At 34.4% G+C, this 14,707-nt stretch overlaps 2 protein-coding genes across 3 annotated transcripts; both read left to right on the forward strand.

Annotated features, from left to right (window-relative positions):
• Nucleotides 1-336: 336 nt before the first annotated feature.
• Gart (trifunctional purine biosynthetic protein adenosine-3 Gart) lies at nucleotides 337-9,072 on the forward strand. Its single transcript, XM_077442525.1, has 21 exons — nucleotides 337-549; nucleotides 1,908-2,095; nucleotides 2,165-2,412; nucleotides 2,691-2,871; nucleotides 2,934-3,147; nucleotides 3,216-3,346; nucleotides 3,415-3,538; nucleotides 3,616-3,838; nucleotides 3,919-4,159; nucleotides 4,244-4,442; nucleotides 4,507-4,962; nucleotides 5,058-5,204; nucleotides 5,299-5,473; nucleotides 5,548-5,879; nucleotides 5,945-6,060; nucleotides 6,713-6,848; nucleotides 6,929-7,107; nucleotides 7,192-7,446; nucleotides 7,522-7,683; nucleotides 7,756-8,013; nucleotides 8,095-9,072. Exons 2-21 carry the CDS (start codon nucleotides 1,919-1,921, stop codon nucleotides 8,278-8,280), a joined length of 4,140 nt encoding a protein of 1,379 aa, XP_077298651.1. The 5' UTR covers nucleotides 337-549; nucleotides 1,908-1,918; the 3' UTR covers nucleotides 8,281-9,072.
• A 682-nt stretch (nucleotides 9,073-9,754) lies between these two features.
• Ppcdc (phosphopantothenoylcysteine decarboxylase) lies at nucleotides 9,755-11,362 on the forward strand. Of its 2 annotated transcripts, none has more exons than XM_077442526.1 (4): nucleotides 9,755-9,814; nucleotides 9,888-10,049; nucleotides 10,126-10,329; nucleotides 10,554-11,362. In XM_077442526.1, exons 2-4 carry the CDS (start codon nucleotides 9,915-9,917, stop codon nucleotides 10,809-10,811), a joined length of 597 nt encoding a protein of 198 aa, XP_077298652.1. In that variant the 5' UTR covers nucleotides 9,755-9,814; nucleotides 9,888-9,914; the 3' UTR covers nucleotides 10,812-11,362. The 2 variants fall into 2 exon arrangements, with proteins under 2 accessions (XP_077298652.1, XP_077298653.1); XM_077442527.1 differs by having other exon boundaries at nucleotides 9,770-9,807.
• The last annotated feature ends 3,345 nt before the right edge of the window (nucleotides 11,363-14,707 follow it).

The raw sequence follows: 14,707 nt of genomic DNA on the forward strand, positions 1-14,707 counted from the left end.
CAAGTTTGATAGCCTTGCATAGGGCAGCGACTGACGACCCCTGCCTTATCGCTTCGCGTACAGAGATCGGAAATGCGTGCTTATCGTCGTGTTTATTTAACGACCTGCAAAATAGAATGAATTTTACTTATTTCAATAATAAAATGGGTCCACCTACCTTAAAAAAAATAGTTAATAAAATTCAAATCTATTAACCAAAATAATCTTCGTTATTCTTGTCATGCCGAAAATCTTCAATATTCGGCTAGTAGAATCTTTTCGAATGTATTCCAAATAAGAGTGAGAATTGATGATGATAAAAAAAAAATGAATACGACTCGTAGATCGACGTTGCACGATCTCTGGGTTTGTGAGTGCGAGTGTCGGTCGTGTTGTCGACGGCTCCACGTGCGTTGGTTGTTTACAAGCGGTTGTCTTCGTGGAAGTTCAGCTGCTGCTGCTGTTTGCTACTCCTACTCCTGCCACTTCCACCGCTTCCACCGCTTTACTCGCACTTCTAGGGCAGCATCAATCTTCGTCAGCTCTTCGAGGCCGATCCACCGCATCCGAGTGGGTATCCTCTGCATTTCCCTTTTCGAAAATTCCTATTCCACTTCGGTTATCAACAGTTAAAGCTAATTTGTTGTCAAACACGTGACCTCCAATCTTCCGCCTTCACATTCGACACCAATTCACATTCCGTATGCGTGTCCACGCACACACTGAAATAAATTCAATTCGATTTTTTAATTCTTTTGTTTAGAGTATTTAAACTCGTTCGAAATTTATGGCCATAAAGAGCAATATTTAGTACATGATCACTTTCCATTTTTTCTGCAACCTAAATAGGCACATTAAATTAAATGTTTTTTTTTTTATTTACAATCATTTTAAAATTGTGTAAGAAAATAATTATTTTTAGGAAAATTATATTATCAACACATGCCTACAAAGGCAAACATTTTACAGTTCGATTTAAATTTAAAATGGAGGGGGGGGGGGGGGATATCCTAATAATGCCACTGTTTAACGAATGTAATTTATTTAAATAAGTAGTCCTTAAGCTTCCGAATAACCTTGGCTACAGCTATAAATTTTCAGTAATAAAACTTGTCAACTTGCCTTTCATTTTCGATAAAATACAATGCTGCTATAACTCTTTGAAATTATTGATTTAATTTTATTATCAGTAATCGTAAATTTAATGTTGAAAATATACATTTCTTTTTTTATTAAAATAATACTGTACTATTATTAGTTTCTTAATTGACGCTTATCTCCCATGTTCATTTTGTGTTGAATATACTTTTGATGTTGGTGTAGCTCATGAATATTTATATGTAGTACCGGTTCAAACATAGTTTGTATGTTTTGGTCGTATCGAACACGTGGTTCTATTTGAATTATTTGTCGCTTCAAGTAGGTAGAATTGCTATTTTTTTCGAGTCAGATTACTCTAATTAACTAATTATCTCACTATAAGTTATATGCCGTGTGAAATAAATAGATTTTGACTTTTATTAGATCGATATATGTATGTAAATCGAGCAACATATGTATGCTAACCTAGATAGTTCTCTTCAGTCTTGATTTATTTATACAATATTTGTCATTCCGTATAATGTTTAGACAAACACTTCTTAAAACACGTATGAGAGTTATCTGTATACTAGTGCACTTAAAACACCCGTTTCGATAACAAATATTATACATATGTATAATAAAAAGTTATATCCTTTTTACAATTTAATTGAACTGTAGTTTATTTAAATTTATTAGAGCGAAATTGTTTGTTATTTAGTTATTTGTTACATATTAAACATGATGCGAGGTCAATTAGTGATTATCAAAACATTATTTTACATATTGTATATGTAGATTTGAAATTAATATGTTATTTGTTTCATAATTATAAAATTCATTTGCAGTTTATAAGACAATGGACCAAGGAAAAAATGTTCTGGTAATTGGTAGCGGCGGCAGAGAACACGCACTATGCTGGAAACTAGCTCAATCTCTACATGTAAAAAGAGTATACTGTGCACCAGGTAGCTTCGGTATATCTCAAACCCAAAAAGTGACCCTTGTTACAGATTTTCAAATAAATAATCATGATGTAAGCACCCAACCATATACATATGTAATGAATTCTATCCAATTCGCTATTAAATGTGCCAATTTTTAGAGCATTGCCGAGTGGTGCAAAATTAATGAGGTTGATTTGGTCGTTGTTGGACCAGAGGATCCACTAGTTAACGGTTTGGCCGATACTTTAAAAGCGAACAACATCCATTGCTTCGGACCTGTGAAAGCTGGTGCTATAATTGAAGCAGACAAAGATTGGTCTAAGGCTTTCATGGTGAGACATAATATACCGACAGCACGGTATGAGTCATTCACTGATGCGACTGCAGCGAAAGAATTCATTACCAGGTCAGATAACCATTTCTTCACAATTTCTTGGCTTCCATAATTCCTCGTTTTAGACCATTGTTTTCCAATTGAGCACACTACTCATCCTCATATCTCTGATCCTTCTTATTAACTTGCGACCATTCCAAAACACTCCTCGGCAGTTAGATACTATCCTTCCTTGTTCCACAGTTTTTACAAAAACCTCATTGAAGTGGTTACGTAGCTCCTGATTATTTTTGAATATGTAACATTATTGATTGTTTAGCCACTGATGCATCCTGATTTTTTATTTATAGAGCACCATACCCTGCTTTAGTGGTTAAAGCAGCTGGACTAGCTTTCGGTAAGGGTGTAATCGTCGCTCAGAATAAAACAGAAGCATGCAACGCCGTCGATGAAATGTTGGTTGACAAAAAGTTCGGAAATGCAGGTTCGACAGTCGTCATAGAAGAACTACTCGACGGCGAAGAAGTTTCTGTTAGTATTCGTTTTTTCTCTATTGACTTGTGGATTACCAGTCTAAATATGCTAGCTTTCAGGTATTAGCTTTCACTGATGGTGTGACAGTGAGTGCCATGCTACCGTCTCAAGACCACAAACGAATCGGTGATGGTGATACTGGACCAAATACCGGGGGAATGGGAGCTTACTGCCCTTGTCCTCTTATTTCGGCTGAACAAATGCAATTTGTTATCGATAATGTCCTCAATAGAGCAATCAATGGATTAAAATCTGAAGGCATCCATTACGTTGGTACGGTTGTCATATTAGCATCGTCAGAAAATTATGACACATTTTTATTACTAATTGTAATATTTCAGGTATATTATATGCGGGAATGATGTTGACGTCAGATGGACCAAAAACATTAGAATTCAACTGTCGCTTTGGTGATCCAGAGACACAAGTCACTCTTCCGCTTTTAAATTCCGATTTATATGAGATCATGGAGGTATGCGAGGAATGAATCATATTAACTTTATATTTGTATTGTAGCTATAGTGTTGATTTTGAATTCAGGCTTGTTGTAATCAAACATTAGCTTCGCAAGAGGTGTCTTGGAAAACTGGAATATCAAATGTCGGTGTTGTTATGGCTTCTAAAGGATATCCGGAAACGTCGACAAAGGGATGTTCTATCAGTGGTATATATATATATTTTTTTATTATTTTATATGCATGTAAAATAAATTAAAATAATTAATTTCAATTATTTTAAAAGGTGTTAGCATGGTCTCCGGATTGCCCGATCATTTCGTATTTCATAGCGGAACAGCAAAATCATCCAATGGTGCATTAGTAACAGCCGGCGGACGAGTGTTACTAGTAAGTGTCTGTGCACCGAGCATCCGAGCAGCTGCATCTCTCGCCACGAGTGCTTGCAAACAGATCACATTCCCCGGATCTCAGTTCCGCAAAGACATAGCGCACAAGGCATTTTCAAAGTGGGTTCAGTTTGATTAGTCCTGATTTATCTAAATTATTAAAATACCGAATATCACACTTGTATTTTATTGATTTTAAGGTGTGGTGGTCTTTCTTATCTAGATAGTGGAGTGGATATTGAGGCTGGTGCTGCTTTGGTCAAAGCAATAGAGCCTGCAGCACGTTCGTCTCATAGGGCGGGAGTGCTTGGTCGTTTGGGATGTTTCGGTGGACTATATAGTTTGGCTAAAGAAAAGTACGTTAACTCAAAGGGAGAAAAAGTACCGTTTAAAGATCCGGTTTTGGTTGAAGGGACTGATGGTGTTGGAACAAAGCTTAAGGTTTGTGAAACAACAATTGGATTATGAAATGTACATACATACATATGTTTGATTATAAAGTTTTATTTGTATTCGGTTTTTTAGATAGCTATGGAACTCAATGAGTATAGAACGATAGGTATCGATCTTGTCGCTATGTGTGTTAATGATATTTTGTGCGCCGGAGCTGAGCCTTTTGCCTTTTTGGACTATATTGCTTGTGGGAAGTTAGATGTTGCAGTTGCAGCTGTCATCGTCGAAGGAATTGCAAAAGCTTGTAAACTTTCAGGATGTGCTCTCTTGGGTATGTACCTAAATATCATTGTATTCTTGTATTTACAATATTTATAATCCTAAAACTTGATCAGGAGGAGAAACCGCAGAAATGCCAGCAATGTACGACATTGGAAAATACGATTTGGCCGGATTTGCCGTAGGCATTGTTGAAAATGAATTGCAGCTACCAAGGTCCACCGAGATAAAAAACGGTGATGTTATAATCGGCTTGTCTTCAACTGGTATACACAGTAATGGATACAGTCTCGTCTTGAAAATATTCAAAGGAACTGGATTCAAGTATAGCGATCCTGCTCCGTTCAGTGAGAAAGGGAAATCTTTTAGCGAAGAGTTTCTAACGCCGACTGGACTTTATGTAAAATCTTTGCTACCGGCTATACAAAGTGGGTATGTTAAAGGTCTCGCTCATATAACCGGGGGTGGACTTGTTGAGAATATACCTAGAGTTTTACCAGAGGGGGTTTCAGTGCGTTTGGATGCTAGGAAATTTAATATAAATCCGATATTTGGTTGGATTTCAGCTGTAGGTAAAGTTTCAAGTTTGATTTTTACTTTATTTGCTTTTTTGTTAACATTTTTTAATGGTTTAATGGTTTTATATTATTTATTTGTGTTTTTCAAGGTTCAGTTTCTGATTCTGAAATGTGGCGTACGTTTAATTGTGGAATCGGAATGATAGCCATTGTGAGTGCTGAAAATGTGGATAAAGTGTTGAGCTTAATTACCGATATGAAAGCTAATGTTATTGGAAACGTTATACCTTCTAAAGGTAATATTTGTAAAAACGTTAGAGCGCCAAATATCAATTAGATATTCGCTAAATACCTTTAAATGGAAGTTATTAATTATAATTAATTTTACAGATCGTTCCGAAGTCATCATTGAAAATTTTGAATCGGCTATAAATCCGCTGAGAAGTCCTTATATTCAAAATAAAATACCATGCGTCACACCGTCGAACTTCCTATCGTACCGGGATTGTGGAGTAGACATCGAAGCTGGAGACAATCTAGTTCGTTTAATAAAACCACTTGCAAAGTAATTACAAGATGTAATCAGATTGCAAGTATGGTAATTAGATTAATTGAAATTAATTCTTTGTTATATTACAGGGCGACTACACGAGATGGAGTCATCGGTGGACTTGGTGGATTTGGTGGATTATTCCGAATCAAAAACATAACCAAGAAATATCATGAGCCCGTATTAGTCATGGCAGCCGACGGTGTTGGCACTAAATTAAAAATAGCTCAAGATATTTCTCGACATGGAACTGTTGGAATCGATCTCGTCGCCATGTGTGTCAACGATATTTTGTGTAATGGAGCTGAACCATTGACATTCCTAGACTATTATGCATGTGGATCTTTAGATGTTCATGTCGCTCATAATGTTTTGTTTGGAATCATGAATGGTTGTCAACAAGCTAATTGCGCATTGCTAGGTAATATTTACATCATAACCTACTGTAAAGTTGGGTGTTTGTATGTAATTTTGGTTTCATTGTAGGTGGAGAGACAGCTGAAATGCCCGGTATGTACAAAACTGGAATGTATGACGTAGCTGGATTTGCTTTAGGAGTTGTAGAAAAAAATCAAATTTTGCCCAAACTCAGTGAGATTAATGTGAGTTTTTCATTTTTTTATATCTGTTTATAGGCTACTGCTTGGTACTGGCTTGAATGACAACCTCAATAAATATAATACTGTATCACTTTTCTTGTTTTGGGGTACTTCCATATTGTTACGTAGGGGTGGGTGGAGTATCCAAGTAAAAGGCCAAAGTCGTGTCACAGCATTTATTGATGATTAAGGAGATACACACACTGGCAGTGCTCCGTCCAGAATGTCTTGATATCGCCTAAGTACCGCCTTATAAGGGGCAGGTCCCCGGATATGTATTCCCACGACACTCAGTCCCACGGTATCGGTGGACATTGTTTAGCCTACATGCACTTAGAGTCTAAAGATAATCCTTGAAACCAGTTATAACGGTCACACAGTCTCTGGGATGCTACTCGGCCTAATCCGATTGCATTTACTCGGCCCAATCCGAGTGTACGTAACACTATGATATAAATTAGACGATACGAAAGTTAAATTAGAAGACTTAACCGAAACTATATTGGAAATGTATTACCCGGTCAATGTTTATACATATTTCGGTGGTTTTTAACCTAACCAAGCAGTGATTTGTAAATAAGAGGATACTGAATTTTTTATATACATATGTGTAATATGATTTCATATATATGTAATATAACTTTTTATGATGCAGGTAGGTGATTCAATTATTGGACTACCATCTAACGGAGTGCACAGTAATGGCTTTAGTCTTATTCATAAGTTGATGGAAATGCACAATTATAAAATGACTGATATAGCACCTTTCAGTGACGAAGGATTGACCTTTGGTGAATATAATAGTTTGTGAAGCGGGCGTTTATGATAATTACTGATATCTCTTACACATATATGTAATTAATTTTATTAGGAGAAGAATTGCTCAAACCAACCAAGATATATGTTAAGAATGTTTTGCCAGCTATACACAGTGATAAAATCAAAGCTATAGCACACATAACGGGTGGCGGTCTCTTGTTCAACATTCCAAGAATCATTCCAGGGAATATGCGGGCCCGATTGAATGCTCAGTATTGGAATGTACATCCGGTTAGTTCACATTATGTACATTCATATTTAGTATATATATGTATATACAAGACAATTTGTTTATAAATATTAATTTTGTGATAGGTGTTTGCATGGATAGCCGACACTGGAAATGTTGAAGATTCTGAAATGCTGCAGACGTTCAATTGTGGCCTAGGAATGGTTCTGATTGTTTCTCATGAAGATCAAGCTGAAGTTATGAATCTGACGAGAAGTGCTGGTGCTATGGTTGTTGGAAGTATACAAGCTAGACCGTCTAACGGAGCTAGAGTCGTCGTAGATAATTTTTCATCAGCTCTGGAGTATGTTAGAAGATTGCCAATATTGCCTAGAAAACGAGTAATATAACCATAATGTTTATAGCCTTACCTTATATTTTAGACATGTAGTTTATTAAAAGCAATGTTTTATTAGGTTGCTGTTTTAATATCTGGAAATGGAAGTAATTTGCAAGCTCTCATTGATAGCACTAGGGATTCTACACAAGGTATCTGTGCCGATGTTGTTCTGGTTGTGAGTAATAAATCGAAAGCTTATGGATTAGAAAGAGCTAAAGAGGCGGGTGTTTCAACTGAGGTATGTTTGAAATTTTTTTTATTATAAATATATTTGCCATGCAATATTTTATATACGATATGAATATTGTAGGTGGTGCTCAAATCACAGTATGAAAATATTCAAGAGTTCGAAAATGCAATAACTAAAAGACTAGAAGCGGCAAAGGTTGATATAATCTGTCTCGCTGGATTCATGAGAATATTATCCTCAAAGTTTGTAAATAGATGGCGGGGTCGTTTGATTAATATCCATCCATCTCTATTGCCGAAGCATCCTGGTATGCATGCTCAACAACAAGCTTTGGATTCTAAAGATTCTGAAACAGGATGTACGGTACATTTTGTTGATGTAAGTTAAAAGTTCACGGATGTTGAGGAATCTATTTATATTTATATCACAGGTTCTGATAAATTGCTTCTGATTTTACAGGAAGGTGTAGATACGGGTGCAATATTAATCCAAGAACGGGTAGCGATCAATGAAAATGATACGCTGGAAACAATAACCGAGCGTGTCCTGCAAGCTGAACATAGAGCATATCCTCGTGCACTGCGACTGCTGGCTTCGGGGAGAGTGCGCCTTGGATCTGATAATCGACTTATTCAAGTTTATTGAGAACTGCCATTTTGCACAGAGACTATACCATTGTTGATATTCCATTTCTAATAAGTGATTGTGATTATTTTTTGTTATGAATGATATTTGTAAAATTTGTTTAATTTTTTCTATTGAATTCATATTAAATATCTTATAGTTTTCTTAAATTTTTGTATGAATTTAAAGAAAATTAAATTTGTTATCAATAAAGTAGTTTGGAATTTATTTTTAGCATTTGTTTTAGAAATATGAAAACCTAATAGAAATTTTTCTGATAATGGATAGGATCATTGGACAATATACAGTTATTACTTTTCTCAATCATCGTACTGATAGTTTACAGTATTTTTGTGCGCAAATATTTTGTCATACAGTTGGCCCAACGTTAAAAGCGAGCATTTCAGTTAAAATCTCGATTCATGAACAAGAATGGCTTAATATATAAGAAATTAAAATCATTAGTCCAGCCTGTTAGCAAAGAAATTGTAGTTCCTTTTCTTTTAGGGAAATTTTTTTGAGTAAAAATGACGTTTTGTCATAATATGTTGCCACATAAATTTTATCTTTCACTTTGAAATTTGGTATATTGGATCAGGTAATTGGATTATTTATCACATTGCGATCGTCCATAAGACAATTTTTGCCATGAAAATTGCGAATACGCAATATTTGGCACTCAAGTTCTCGTTAGTATGATGGACTTTTCAGCTGCCAGATGTTCCATCATAGAGATTTTAGTGACTTGGACGAATACTTTGTGACCAGTAATCACCGAACCATAAATTACCTTACATTATACATTATACTACATATAACTTTACTTTTATTCGTGTTTCAATTCCTTTTCGAAACCACCCGTTGAAATCAACGGACACCACACTAGTACGGAATATTTTGCACTCGAGTTCTCGTTAGTATGATGGACTTTTCGGCTGCCAGATGTTCCATTATAGAGATTTTAGTGACTTTTGGGCGAGCGCTTTGTGACCAATAATCACCGAACCATTGGATCATTCGGTAAACGGATTATTTCGCAAAAAGCGATCTCGCAGAAGTCATTAAAATCGCGATCAAGGAACATCTGCAACTCCGAGTTCTAGTTAGTACAATATTTCGATTGATGGAGTTTTTGGGTGCCAGATGTTCCGTGAACAAGATTTTAGTGACTTGCGCGAGATCACTTTTTGCGGTATAATCACCGAACCGGATCATTCGAGTCTTTTACTTCGGTAAACGAATTATTGCGTACATTGCAATCGCGCAAATGAAATTCGTCGCCACAAAAATTGTGAATACGGAATATCTGGTACTCGAGTTTTCGTTAGTATAAGAGTTCGCATGGGTAACTTTCGATGGATGAAATTTTCGATATTTTAGTGACGTTTGCAAGAACGTTTTGTGCGGAATAATCACCGAACCCTTTACTTCAGTTCCGAATTTTAAACTTCATTAGATTTATTAATGCGGGAAATACATGCTGCTAGGACCAAATGTGTGCAAGCTTTATAATGACAGATAAACTCTTGACATTTCAACAGCTGATTCGTATGCGGTTTGAAAAATCCATTATTTGTTACAATCATTTCGACGAACATCGTTTCATTCTTATTATTTTTAAATTTCAGACACATTTAACCATCATTTATATTTAAATGACAACAAATGAAGTTTCAAGAATGGATAAGAATATTTTGATTGGTTGCACTGGTAGTGTTGCCACAATAAAAATACCATTACTTCTCGAGTCACTGGAAAAGGAATTTTCAGACTCAAATTTTAAAATCCATGTTAGGTTTAATCTATTTGCAAAAAAAAAATGTTATTATATACCGAATGCATTTTATATGGAAATAAATATTACAGATTTCGCTTATAGTAACCGACAAATCAAAACACTTTTTCAAAACCGCCGACATACCACCAACGGTTAAATTATATTCAGACGAAGACGAATGGACAAGTTGGAAAGACAGAGGAGACCCGGTAATCCATATAGACCTGTCCAAATGGGCTGATCTAATGATTATTGCACCATTAGGTGCAAACTCCCTAGCAAAAATATCACAGGTGAAAACTCAAACACTACATATGAAGGGCTCGGGGCAAAATAGTGTCAACCATCATTTTGGTCCAAATTTTCCTGAATATGCCATCTATGTAAATTAATCATTTTACATGGGATGGCATATTCAGGAAAATTTGGACCAAAATGATGGTTGACACTATCTTGCCCCGAGCCCTTCATATGATACATAGCAAAATTCAAAAAAATGGTACCAAATACATTTCAGGGCATGTGCGACAATCTATTAACGTGCACCGTCAGAGCTTGGCCAATGGAGAAGCCGCTGTTATTCTGTCCCGCCATGAATACGAAGATGTGGCATCACCCGATCACTGCCCAGCAAGTCTCCACACTGAAAAGCTGGGGGTACATCGAAGTAGCGTGCATCAGCAAGCAGCTCATGTGCGGTGATACTGGATTAGGGGCAATGGCCGAAGTTAGCACGATAGTCCAAAGTGTCAAAGAGCATATACGTATGGAATAATTAGACAAGATAGTAAATAGCATGTTTTATTCGATAACGTAGTATTTATATGTAATACAAATTTATGTTTATATAAAGATTTTGTCTTTTGATTTTTCTTCTGAACGGGATAAAACATGGATTGAAAATAATGATAGTAACGAGCCTCTTAAATGTATATGTACGAGCGAGCCTCATTAATAACTGTATGTACAAATAAAAAGGAACATTATCTATATGTATATTCTACGAGTGCAATATTTAAAAATTTTATATTATAGATATGTACGGTGTAATTGTTTATTAATGGCAAATTTTTTAAAAGTAAAAACAAAATTTGAGTATAAAAATATAACTCTAATAATTGTAAATTTATAATTTTTAAATTACGTTATATTACTCTAATAATTTTATCATGATAATGTTTCACATAAGGCAAAAATTACATTTTTAATATTATTGCTTATCTTAAAATAAGTAAAGTGAAGGCTAAGGAAATTAACAATTGTAAATTTTGATCATACATCAGTGATTTAGCCTCGATAAAATATAACTTATTTTTTTTACAAGGCTTTTATATTATTCATTATAATTCAGACCCACTGATTCGACATGAAAATTTTTGCATTCTATCTTATTGTACCATCAAAGTAAGTATTTTAATCAACACAGATCTTTTCTTTTCGTATGATAGGTTTGTAAAAATACATCTTTTTAGAAAAAAATTGAAAAATTCAATCAAGTATGTACGTAGTTCCAATTAGTAAGGATTTTTGAGTTTCATTTAAGACTTAATAAAGTTTGAAAACGATCGGATAAGAACCCAAACTTCGTCACACGACAAAATCTATTCTGAACAAAGAAGATGTTAGTAAAAATGCAAAAATTTGTCAATCATTGTAAGGGCGAAATCACACAGGAAGGAACGCGGCACATGGTTTTTTTTAGATACTTTTAACCGTTTGTCCGCAGCCGTCTTCTATGGAAGCTTTGCGCGACAAGTCTAGCGCGGCTGTCTTCCATAGAATTTCTGAACTTTGCACGGGATTTTGAGCCTTATTTGCGCCTATTTCAACTGTTTTAAGGTTCAAAATTGGTTGAATATATTACTGAGAGTTGAATGCTATCTATTCAATTTGCTTAAAATGAATATATACCAGTCAAAATTAGTTTTTTGTGGAACCTTACTGAAACCTCGTTTATGTGACGTCACGTCTTCATACAATTATGAAGAATGATTATTTGACAATTAATCCAAAACTACGAGATATATTATGTATTTAATTGTTTAAAATAATACTTTGTGTTAATAAACATATCTGGTTACTTGAGTTAATATTAAAATCTGTATTTAAGGTCGAAAACTCGGTTGCCAAATTCGCGAAAAAGGTGCCACGTACAGGGCTTGTTCGCTATATTTATTGCCGCGGGCAAAGGATTAAAATATGCCTTGTACGTATTCATGGCACGCCCAGCACACACCGTCCCAAAATCACACCCTGGAGAGTTTTCGGTAAAATTTTATCCTTGCTTGACAGTGATCGATAGCAGTGTATCCCATATTTGAAGAAATGTAGAAGAACCCCCACAGTGGGGAGCCAAGCACACGACGTGCCGTTCTTCCCTGTGTGATTTCGCCCTAATTCATATCTTAATCACTAGTCACATCTACGCCTACAAATAGTCTCATGAGAAAGGCTTTCTATCGTCGTAAAGAGACATTGAAAGGCACTGAAGATGTATTTATATCAAAAGTGACACACGATCAAAGTTTACAATAATCTTCTATAACGACACAAATTTATTTGTTTGTAAAAATTATCGAAAATGTTGAAAATAAAATAAAAAAATTTCAATAAATAAATAGAATATAAAAAATAGGTAAAATATACATCAAAAAAGAAATGTTCAGTCATAGTTTCAAATAATAAATACATGTATGCGCTTAAAGCTGAACGTTACAAAATTGGAATTATTCGAATCTTGCGAGATAATTAAAAAATCCTTTGGCAAAGCTAATACCTAAAATTTGTATAAAAATAAAGTAAAATATTATTAATATATAATAAAAAAAATATTGCCTCAATTTTCGGTCTGTCCTACACACAACACATATACATATATATAGAATATAATAAACGTGCAGCATTTTCATCACAAACTTTTGAACTAATTAAACTGGCATGTGCAAATGAAATCATTGGAATGTCAACAACAAAAACATTACAGAAGCATAGGTGTAGAATATTCACCGATGAATCATTCATATACATACATATACGAACGGATTAATTGATGCATCCTCACGCCGACGATCGGCATGCATAAGGAACTGTTAAATTCTTATATTAATTACGGTATTCAAATAACTGCACTCATATTGTTCCAAGCAAAAATCTATCATATGGCACCATTGACACTACTAAATATTATCATTTTAAAAATTGTGATACTGCAATAATAACTTCATATATATATATATATATATATATATATATATATATATATATATATATATGTACATATACAAATATAATCAATAAGAGATTCATCATAATAATAGTAATAATAACATGCGATCATTCAATTGTGCGTATACAAAAATGTCATGGGTTTACATACATATATATTTTTGCATTATAAATTTAAATACGACTAATAAAAGCATCAATTTTTATATTCGTGCGTCGGTAGTGAAGAAATCGCGTTTATTTATTTATTGTTATCAAATCGGCATATCATATATGCACCTTGAATAATATTGTCAATATACACTCGTCGGTTAATGGAAGATAAAAACGATTCCTTTCATTGAAATATTGCATTTTCAGAACACAAAGGTGATATGTTCAAAATAGTAAGGAGTCATGAACAAAAATCACAAGAATTTTATACAAAGATGATTGTTTTAGATGCTATTTCTAAGGGTAATACTTTATTTACATTGAGGTTTAACCCTTTGAATACTGACCAACGCCGATCGGCGTTTTGACAACAAGTCCATGAGCCTGAAACACGCCGAAAGGCGTTGTATTTTGAGCATGTACAAACTAAACAAGAATACTAACCGTTAAGCCTTTCCAGGTAGCATTGAAAAAAAAATGCATTGAACATGGGTTGTGTATAATCCGTGTCAATGTTTATAAAGACTGGTTTACATCGGAATTTCTGAATTTATAACCATAGCAGAATTTCTCGATGGAAATCCCTAACTGCCGAGTATTTTAGATTGTGAGCATTACATTTTAACAACAATGAAGAAGATGGAACTAGTTTTGGAAAGATACATTCATTAATAGACTTCTATTGTATATTTTATATTGTTGCAAGATATATTATAGAGTCTAAACACACCTTTACAAAACTCGAAATCCTCGGCGGTGGTCATCTAGGGTTTGTTTGGATTAGCTACAATTTTTATACCTGCTTTCTATTGGACTTCTAAATAATTCTAGTTGGAAATTTTCAGCGTGGCGGGCCTTCGACAGAAAAGACGTCGGCACTCAAAGGGTTAAGAGAAATGTACATTCTAAAAAAATGAAATTGTATTCAATTGGATGTGAATTCATAAGCCTTTATTTCGTCTTCTATTGAAAAAAGTTCAAATTTGTCGACTAGTATAATGTTGTCACTTTAATATGTATATTGACATTTGGTAACCTGATTAGGTGATTAAAATGGAAGAAACTGTTTTTTAGTGGAAGCACAGACTTGTCACCTTTGTGTTCTAAACATACATATACATTGGATACATCAAGTATTCCCACATTATAATTAAAATTATATACATTGGATATCAATAATATAATATAAATTTACTTAATCATAGTAAGGTATTATTAATGCATGCATTAAATTAACCAGTGTAACATTTGTTTGCGTCAAAAGAAATTTGATTACATTTTAAAACAAGACCA

Source organism: Arctopsyche grandis, chromosome 12, assembly GCF_051622035.1.
Source record: "Arctopsyche grandis isolate Sample6627 chromosome 12, ASM5162203v2, whole genome shotgun sequence".
Classification (NCBI taxonomy): Eukaryota; Metazoa; Arthropoda; class Insecta; order Trichoptera; family Hydropsychidae; genus Arctopsyche; species Arctopsyche grandis.